The 10,626-nt window shown below is 38.9% G+C and overlaps 1 protein-coding gene and 2 non-coding genes across 3 annotated transcripts; 1 reads left to right on the top strand and 2 right to left on the bottom strand.

Moving 5' to 3' along the window:
• Positions 1-919: 919 nt before the first annotated feature.
• On the bottom strand, positions 920-1,002 carry TRNAY-GUA (transfer RNA tyrosine (anticodon GUA)). The gene is given in 2 exon segments: positions 920-955; positions 966-1,002. It is a non-coding gene; the product is annotated as a tRNA-Tyr (tRNA).
• Positions 1,003-1,411: 409 nt separating this feature from the next.
• TRNAS-ACU (transfer RNA serine (anticodon ACU)) lies at positions 1,412-1,493 on the top strand. The gene has a single exon. It is a non-coding gene; the product is annotated as a tRNA-Ser (tRNA).
• A 2,948-nt stretch (positions 1,494-4,441) lies between these two features.
• Positions 4,442-5,278, bottom strand: LOC136969671 (high mobility group protein 1 homolog). The gene has a single exon (XM_067263955.1). It carries the CDS (start codon positions 5,276-5,278, stop codon positions 4,442-4,444), a length of 837 nt encoding a protein of 278 aa, XP_067120056.1.
• Positions 5,279-10,626: the final 5,348 nt, after the last annotated feature.

Raw genomic sequence — 10,626 nt, 5'->3', positions numbered from 1 at the left:
TCAATGTAGCCACAAAAACATTAGAATGGTGGCTACTATTGGAAAAATCATACTTACATTACATAATAATTAACATGCGCTTTCGTAACTTTCATTCATCCAACAGTATAACGGAGAGTATGTGAGGCGTGGAAAACGCAATGTTGTTTTATACCGTAAACATCCCGTTTTTACCGTATGATGGCGCGCACTCCAGCCGAAATATAGCAACACGTCCCGCAGGAATTTTTAAACAGATTCCGCCCGCGCCCAGCAACAATTAATTAACACTTCGCAGGCGGTTTGAAGAATAGGAAATGCCGACAGAATTTTAGTTACGCTAATTATTCGCTCGCGCACAGAACGGTATCTACAATATTCAGACGGGTTTCGTTTGGAATGTGCAACGCTAATAAAGCACGGTCCGATCAGAACACGCTGTAACGCGATCTCGGCCATCACTTCCGCATTGGCTTGACATGCTCGGATCCAAACTTCCACCTGTTCTTTCTTCCTAGTTGATCTCGTACGTGCATACCTGAACACAAATGTGTCAATAATACGCTATTTCGTTTCAAATGTTTAATCTTCTCTTCAGTCATTTCCAGGCGACGCAGCTCGAAACACTGTCAGTTCTTTCACGCCTCCAAATCTTCAAATTTAGGTCGGCCGAGTTAAACGAATGCTTCGGTGAGAACAATCACAGCGCACAAAAGTACAACTGCTCGTTACAGCTTCTCTTCAAATTACGCACGAAATCGCAAACTGTCGCCATAACAGTGGCCTTGGATCGCGACGTCTACAATGAAAAAATGAAATAAAATAACAACCGAACTCCCGCAGGGAGACTTTTTTGGCATACGCGTGTTCTCTAAACGACATGTATCGCGAAATGGCTCTCATAAGTTTCGACGCCGGACGTGAGAAAAAAACAGTCACGTCCGTCGAGGCGGATTTGAACCACCGACCTATGGATGACTATGCCACTACAGTCCACCGCTCTACCAGCTGAGCTATCGACGGAACGAACGTGATGTCTGAGAATTTACGTGAAGTGCTTTGCTTCGCCCAACTCGTTTCTTTCACCTTTTCTAGTTGCACGTAGGGACTTGCATCACACCGATTTGTCTGCCTGCGCGCGCTTGCAGAACTAACCGGTGCGATTTCAGCTGGTTCGTAGCGGTAGGCTGGCATTCATTCAGTACGGTAGAAAGCCATATCACTACGGACATGACGCCACATCGCCCGAGTCGAAATCAAGTCTTTGGTGTTCGCGGGACAAAATGCTTACGCTGCGAGACAGTGTTTTGCGTTATCGACAACGCCATCACTCGATCACTCGCAGCCAATATTCTGAGTGCAGCTGTTGTTGCCAAGCGTTGTGGAGTGGTTGGCGAAAATGTATGTATCGAAAGATAGGTGTGTACCTTATGACGAGGTGGCCGAGCGGTTAAGGCGATCGAGTACTAATCCATTGGGTTTCACCCGCGTGGGTTCGAATCCCACCCTCGTCGGGACTGTGCCTTTTGGCCACGTCTTGTTTTTAGCCTGCGTTTAGCTCGGAGCGGTCTTGCGGTGTCAAATGCACGTGAAAATATCTCGTTGTAATATTTTTCTTTAGCCTTATAATTTTCCAATTCTTACTTTTTCCAGGCCCACCAGTGGCCAAGCGGTCTTCGTACCCTGAACACTGGGGGTCGTGGGTTCGCGCCTCGCTCAGACGGGCTGTCCACGTGGAGTTTTCCGCCTGAATGGGGACCAGTATCCCTTAAAACGATCTCCAGGAAGGCAACCCCCTTAGGCAGATCGCCCAAGTGTTGCGTTGCCATAACTTAACAAACAGCAACAGCAACTACAACTTTTTCGAAAGCGCATCGCGGATATTGTCGTATCCGTTAACGACCAGCCGTATTTAACGAGTTTTAACATCTTGCATTTACCGGCGTCTCACTTCATCCTTTGTCGACGCAGGGGCTCTAGTCTGCTGTGTGAGTTGTTGTCGAACGACATTTGGTGACGTCATTGTCGACTCAATTCACTATCGTAAGTTGAAGTCGAACATCAATTACTTTGCAAATCCGCTCGGTGACTAGTTACGAGCGGGGCGGATAAGGTTTAAGCCCTGGACCCACAAAAGTCGAATTATTTTTGTTAATAATATTTTTAAAATATTATATATTATATCTTATAATATAAAATATCTTATATATATATATATAAGATATAAAGTTTGTAATTCCACACCAATTCATAAATAAATATATTTAAACTGTGATTTTGATGTTATTAAAAATAAATTCTATATTCCAGTTTAAAAGTTCTTTATCTAACAGAGGGCCCCATTGGACTTCAATAAGCCCTAGGCCCCGAAAAACTTAGATCCGCCCCTGCGGGTAACTAACATTCATCATGGAAATGCCACTTGGTATAACCATTGGAGTGTTCACGTAGAAGCTTCCAACAGATATACTGAGTGACATTTTCCGGTATCTTTTCATGAAAGTTAGATTTTGAAAAATAAAAGTTAAAACCTGCAAAAGTGAAACCTGCAAATTTACATACAAAGAGTTACCTTCAATATGAATCCTATAGGAAGATAGGATATCGATAATCTTACGATCCGAATGAAATTGCTGTAAATCTGTATAACAAAAAGGCATTGTATTAGTTTCCGCCGTTTTATTTCCACAAGTTTATCAAAAACTACCATAGATGCGAGAGAAACGATAAAGATGCAGACGGCTGCACAAAATACGGCATCAAATCCGAGCAATTCTTTGTTGGGCCTTTCCGAGAATAGGAATATATACCATAAGTGGCAAGATCGAAATACATCGCACATTTCTTGATGTCTGTCCATCACATCTACTAACCGTATCTCCAACTTCTCGTTAATTATACCGAGCAATGCCAATTTGCATTCTATACATTTTAATTTAACCTCTCGAATATCAAATTAAACAAAGTCCCCATAATGATATACACGAATGAAAGCTAACCAATGGTATCAGTCTGCCACAAACCATTCCATACAGAATACAGCAACAAAATGTCCGGATTCGAGACTCTAGTATTCGTGGCGGGTTTAAGCATTAAGTTCAAGTTTACGGAAAGGACGATCATCCAAACAAAACGCTATACCAGCCAGAAGTATACAGCAGTCTCCATGTTTTCGAAATAACGTTTCTCGTTATGGCACACTTTAGAAGCGTCCGCCTAAAAACGTTTCTATTTACGATTCTAAACTGAATGGCGATCGACGACGACGAACGTCATCTTAACTATATGGGCACCATTACCGTAGACACTTCTTCAACCCTCACGCAATAGTTATTCGTATAACGTATCCACTAGTTTCAGAGCGATACTTCATAACATACTTCTACCACTCAAATGTATATTGGATACAAGCGTTGAAAAAATGGCAAAATGGTGGCGGTGGCAGGCTCTGGACTTTATCAGTTGCGAAACTCAGCCGGCTTTTATTAAAGGATTAAGCGCGGAAATATAACAAGATGTCATTTAGCTCTCTTATTCCCTCAGCCAACGAACAAAATGCCATTTCCCTCTTTTCTCATTTAGTCCCTCATTCCCCAAACTTTCACCAGTTTGGGCCGGCAGGAAGCAATCGTTTTCGTTATCCGTATTGGAATGACGACGTAAAATCGAGAAAAAATTCAATAAATGGCAAGAGTCCATTAAAATATTTCATTTTCTGGTAACGTTACTGTCAATAACTTTTTACACTAATAGACTTTTTGTATAATTTTTGAAAAATTGGAGATTTCGTTATAAAGGCCCGTACTTCATTGTCAACAGTTTTGTTTACGATTTACATTGACGATTGGGATTTTATGATTTGATATTACGTCAAATCCATCAAAATTCTAATGAAACAACGATCTTGAAAGCACATTGTTTACTATGTTAAACATAAGTGCAAAAATGCACTCCCAGGCATTTCACTTGACTTCAAATGACGAAAGACCGCGCAAAACAAATGAAGGTAAAAAGTGAAACGACCAATCAAGCGCCGACCTTCAGTTTTCGGTCACTACGTGCGGATTAAAATTTAGCCCTAATTTTGTTTTACTTCATACGTTTTTCCTCGTGAAATTTTTGGGAAAGTATTTTCTTATAAAATATTCGTTTCGTGTCCCTGTTAGTGAGGCCCTAGGCAATTGTTTTTTTGCCTATAGTGTAATGAGACGAACAAGAAACGAGGAACGCCATTTAAAGGTGAGCAGCCAAGGAAATCGGTCCTGAAATTATCTTGAGCAGCTTGTCCTGTTTGTCGCTACTCGGCCGCACCCGTTGAAAGCCCGGTCGAACCCACGACAGACACGAAAAAGTTCTTTTTAGTGCCGGCGGGAAGAGAAAATAACTAGAATTACTTTAATTTCTTAATTAGAAAAAAACTTTATTTGAAAATTTTGTCAATTATTGTAGTGTTCCGAATGAATTAATCGTATTCGGGATCGAATACGATTCTCAGAAACAACAGAGTTAACAGATATTGATACTCAAACACCTCATTTGGATTTTTATATTTAGCCTGGTCGTTTTGAACGTCGTTGTCGTTGACCAACAATTTAAATGGATGGAAATGGCTTATTTCACGACTGGACGAGGCCGATTTTGAATGTAGATGAGCCAATGCTTTCTTCTGTTCGTAGTATCGTTCTCTGTCTCTTTCGGCCATTTCTAGGTATGTTTCTTTCTCTTCTCTCTTCATACCATTCCATTTCCTTCCTAATTGCTTAGCTAATTGCCAAACTTTCAGTTCAGGATTTTTCTCTCTCTCGTAAGAATACGTATTTTTAAAAAAGAACATGAAAGAAGGTACATTTTTCTTCGGCAAATATGGCCTCGATTCGTATTTCAGCAATTTCGTAGGACTAGACACCAAAGGACGAAGAGCTCTTTTCTCGTTCCGATATCTATTGCAGTCTTCTTTAGCCTTATTTAAGTAACCGTTTTTTGTATTTTGGTCTAAAGTTTTCCATTTTCTGCCCAACGTTTTGGCGACTTTGGTTATTTTCCATTTCTTTTCCGATCGCAAAGCGCCTTGGTGATCGCGAAAGTATAATAAAAATGAAGAGGCGGGCCTGTTTGGGAATTTTGTCAGTTTCTTGATATCTCTTAACTGTTTGCGATGAAACCTTTTCGACTCGGACTCTCCCCTTCTACGAATACGTCTGTAATCCGAAGTCCTGACGTACGACCGCTTAAAAGCCCAAGTTCGAGGAAATTGGCTTTCGGGATTAGCATTCTTCCGATTTTTTCGTCGGGGAGCCATGTTACGGTTAGGCCTCTAGTTCGATTGTATACAGGAACAATACTGTAATTCTTACAACAAAAGAAAACAGACTCTAATTGTTCGTAGGTTAACTCTGTTACGATCAATTGTTATTTATAAATATACCATTACTTTTCACTTTCGATGCCTTGAAATAATTTACAAATTTGAATTAATACAATAAATATTCAATCGAAATACATTGTACTGTACCTATAAATTTAGTTGCGGTAAAAGGATGCGAGTAAATTGATAAACGTCACTCGTATAAATCAGTAAATGTAGAGTACCTAGATATCAGAGTAGGGACATACGAGTCATCGCCGCCATGTTCTGTCGACTGTCATCACGTGGTCTACGGGATTACATTAAGAAATGACGATTTTTTTTAGTTTAATAAAAAAATTTTTACGAATAACATGCTTTATTAATATTTAATTATAACCGCATTATTTATTTTATTACAAATTTCTATACATGTGAAAAACAATGATAAGATTGCTATTGTATTTTTCAGATTTTCAGGCATAAAATCTTTCGAATTTTTATTACTTTTACACGTTAAAATTTCAAATATTGCGAGAAACAATTTTCCGAAGCGCGTTTTAATTCTTTAAATTAAGTCAATTTTATGAAGAATTTTTTTATTTATCTAAATTACCTAGTGAATCGCAATATCTATCTTTATGTCCAGACTTTATTGACAAGTCATAAAACATATTATAATTAATGACGTACTAAATGACTAACAATGATGTACTAAAAGAATTATATGATTTAATGTCATTAATGTTCACGGTACCATAAGCAGCGCCGCTAGCTGTTTGAGCGTCCGTGTGCAATACCGATTATGCCGCCCCTGTTTAACTACGACTATCTACGCTGAGCTTGCCAGCAATACCAATTTGCCGCCCCTGGACGTGCCGCCCGCGTGCGGTGCACGCCTTGCACGCCCGCTTACGGCGGGCCTGGGAGTGCATCTGTTCAGCACAGTTTCTCAACCATGCAGCGAATTCATACATTCGCAAGGAACACTCAGTCAGAGGAAACTTCGTTTAGTGTCAATTATCTATTTTAGAATTAAAATAAATCAACTGTTTAAGTCAATAAATGAAACGGTGAATGTAGAAGGTAAATGTCATTGAACCTCTCAGAGTCTAGATATTTGTTGCTCGCTGATCTTTGTACAGTACAGTACGTTGGATGGCGGAGGCTACGATGAATTCGGCTAATGACGTCATTACTCCGAAAAAGAGTAATTAACTAATCATAGTAGGCGAGTGATCCAAACAACTGCTCCACTGTGATCGTTCGAACAGGAAAATGCGGAGAACATTCTACTAATACTGCAGTGGCGTGCCGTCATTGGAAGCGATGGAAGCGCCGATTCCACCTTTCCTTGTATTTTATAAAATATAAATTTTCATATTTTAACGTACTTTGCATTAATTAAAATTAATATTTTATTATAACTGCATTATGTATCTTTTACAAATTTCTATACTACATGTGAAAAAAACGATAAGATTGCTATTGTATATTCGAATAATTTAGTGGCGGAAGGAGTGTCGAAACCGGGTCAGTTTCCAATCAGCCAGATTATATAGGCATTGGCACATGCGGTTTACAGAGCACCAACCTCACCCGGTTTAGCTGGTGGATGCTTCACATATAAAGCTTCTAATTTTATATCTCGGACCGGTTGTGGGCTGTTAGCCACCTGCCCGCTAGATATTCGGCCGCCCTCGCCCGATTACGTGAATCACGAGTAGACTAGATCAACGGCGGGCAACCCCCGGCCCCCGGGCCAGCTACGGCTAGCGAAAAGTTTCTATCCGGCCCACGAGATCTTTAATAGATTATTAAATTGGAAAAATAAGTAATTAATATTTATTTTTCCAATTCTTTGTAATTTTCGAAAACGATAAGAGAAATAAATGTAGTAATTAACTTTTTATTTATTTATTTCATATTTGCAGACTAAAAAAATTACGAGCCACAAGAAGGCGTCAATTAACTACTATGGCCCACAGAAAGAACGTAAAATTTATTCTGGCCCACGTTATAAAAAAGGTTGCCCACCCTAGCCTAGATTTATAACTTAATCCAACCGATAGGAATTTACTGGCATGTCTTTATGATAGTTCTGTATAGTTGACAGGAGTTTTAAAAAACTCCATTAAAATATTTGATATACTTATTCTGCGTTTATTCCGCTCTCCCACCTCATATTACTTACGAATTTCAATGTTAAACCGGTGATATTACGATTTAGTACGTCCCATCTGTAAGGGGATGCAGAAAAAACGTGTACAATTCTAGTAGTGTTAAAAAATGAACTGTTACTTTGGCAGCATCATTTACAATCAAATTTAATGAATGAGACATACAATGGCAGAAAAAAAAACTCTAGAATTTATTTTCCTTAAATTTACGATTTATGTTTCGGTTGTCATAAAAATTTCTTTCCACTTCTTTCCCAAGACTACAGATATTCAAGTACAAAGTAACCGGTTTCGACTTATTTCTACTTAAGAAGTAGTTAAATAATTAAGAGATTAGGGAATTAGAAACATAAATAAAACCCCGATGAAAGAGCCGAAATTTTACTTAAACAGAAGCTTAACCGAACCAATCTCTTGCCGAGTACAGTGGGGTCTGATCTCTTCGTAATATTAGATGTAATAAAGACAGAAATTTTTCCAGTTCAATGAGAGTGACCGAAAAGTTGTAAATTTTGGAAATTTCCATGGACACTTGGTCCTAAAACGAATTAGTTAAAAAACGAACGAAGGACAATCTGTTAAGTTTAACATATTTAGATTTTTACAGCTATGATGAGAAATGTTTAAAATTTACAACCACCCCATCGCGTCCTTTGAGATATACTAGTGATGCGACAAAAGAGGCATTCGACATTGACCGGTATCGGCACCCTCGGGATTTGGCACGCACACACATACCTGGACCGTCTCCGATTCCATTCATTAGCCACTCGTAGGGAGCTATTTCACTAAGTGGATTGTTTTAAGATTTAAAAAGTAAAGAATATTTTGTTATTTTTATGTACGTTTCTTCACAAAGTTATATTTAATTATAAGTTTCTTTAAAAGCATATTCATACAATTGAAGAATTTTTTGTACTAGGCATGTATATTTGTCACACATTTTGTTTTACCAAGCAAGTTTCTTTTTATAATTTTAATTTTAGCCCTTATATCGTGGCTAGTGATTCAAAAATTTATTTTAAAAAAGTTTTGGCTCGAGACCGTATAATGAAAAAGAAAACATTATTAAAAGAGAAAGACCAATGCCTAAATTAAATATAAATATGTCGACAAAAAAATTTCGACATTTTGACGATAAAATTTATGACGAATGACGATTCTTTCGTAAAATTGAAGCAATTTGGAAATCAAAGCGGAATAGAATTTAACATTGGTAGACAATATAAAATAAATATTGAAAATTATAACGAGATAATTACGATTAATAGATGTTATATGTTTTTTCTCAAAGCTAGAATTGGCATTTAGAGGGCGTAGAGAATTTATTGAATCTAATAACGGAGGTAATTATATTAAACTTTTTTATTTATTAAGTACGTCAGATAATCTATTAAAAATACATTTAAAGAAGTATACGGTTTTTACTGGCTTATCGAACAAACGAATACGAATGGGCCCTGACGCGCAATTAATTGATTGCCCCTGTAAGTCGACTTCTTACAGAAACACAGCTTCCCTATCATCAAATGTCACGGCACGCCACTGTAATACTGTGAAACAATCAGCCGAATTCGGCAATCTAAAAATGTATTACGTGACCGCGTTTCATGTCATATAGTCAGGTGACATCTGCAACGTTTCCCGAAAACTTATTCTCCTCGTGGATGCCTTTGTATTTTTTTCGCCAAATATTAGAGACATTACGTGATACGGCAATGATGTCATGTTTCCTAGCACGTGATTCGCCTCTCTGCAAACATATAATAACAATAGAATCTGTATTTGTATGAAATTTAAATATATAAAATATTTTTATAAAACGATGTGTTAAGGTTATACGGACAAACGTCTATAATTTCGACCGTTACGAAAGGATACGACCCACCACGACACAGACGAGAAACGAGGAACGACACTCAAAATAGGTGAAAAGCCAAGTCCTTGGCTTTTCACCTATTTTGGTCTCGGGGCAGCCTGTCCTGTTTCTGGCTACTCGGTCGCCCCCATTGAAAGCCCGGTCGAACCCATGACCGATACGAAAAAGTTCTTTTTAATGCCGGCGGGAAGAGAAAATAACCAGAATTACTTTAATTTCCTTAATTAGAAAAGAACTTTATTTGAAAATTTTGTCAATTATTGTAGCGTTCCGAATGAATTAATCGTATTCGGGATCGAATACGATTCTCAGAAACAACAGAGTTAACAGATATTGATACTCAAACACCGATCACCGAAGTCAAGCAGCGTCGGGCCCGGTCAGTACTTGGGACGAAGACGACCTGGGAATACCGGGTGCTGCTGTCACTATTTAGATGCCGTTCTTGCACCGAGCGGTAAAGGTGGCAGCCTACCGCTCTGGGGGACCCGGGATCGAATCCGAACGGGTCGAATAATTCCCAGGAATTTTTCGGGGGGTGGTCCGTTCGGATATGTCGGGCCCCGTCCCTCACCACCCGGTCGCCCCATTGTGGGCCTGGCCGAACCCATAATGGGCCTACTAAAAGAGGCCCTCTTAGTGCCCACAGGGCGGAAAGAGTTAAAAAAAAAAAAAAAAGATACTCAAACACCTCATTTGGATTTTTATATTTAGCCTGGTCGTTTTGAACGTCGTTGTCGTTGACCAACAATTTAAATGGATGGAAATGGCTTATTTCACGACTGGACGAGGCCAATTTTGGATGTAGATGAGCCAATGCTTTCTTCTGTTCGTAGTATCGTTCTCTGTCTCTTTCGGCCATTTCTAGGTATGTTTCTTTCTCTTCTCTCTTCATACCATTCCATTTCCTTCCTAATTGCTTAGCTAATTGCCAAACTTTCAGTTCAGGATTTTTCTCTCTCTCGTAAGAATACGTATTTTTAAAAAAGAACATGAAAGGTACATTTTTCTTCGGCAAATATGGCCTCGATTCGTATTTCAGCAATTTCGTAGGACTGGACACCAAAGGACGAAGAGCTCTTTTCTCGTTCCGATATCTATTGCAGTCTTCTTTAGCCTTATTTACGTAACCGTTTTTTGTATTTTGGTCTAAAGTTTTCCATTTTCTGCCCAACGTTTTGGCGACTTTGGTTATTTTCCATTTCTTTTCCGATCGCAAAGCGCCTTGGTGATCGCGAAAGTAT

Source organism: Centruroides vittatus, unplaced genomic scaffold, assembly GCF_030686945.1.
Source record: "Centruroides vittatus isolate TY-2023 unplaced genomic scaffold, ASM3068694v2 contig_18, whole genome shotgun sequence".
Lineage (NCBI taxonomy): Eukaryota > Metazoa > Arthropoda > Arachnida > Scorpiones > Buthidae > Centruroides > Centruroides vittatus.
The sequence above is the reverse complement of the archived record's forward strand: the minus strand, read 5'-3'. Positions and strand labels throughout refer to the sequence as shown.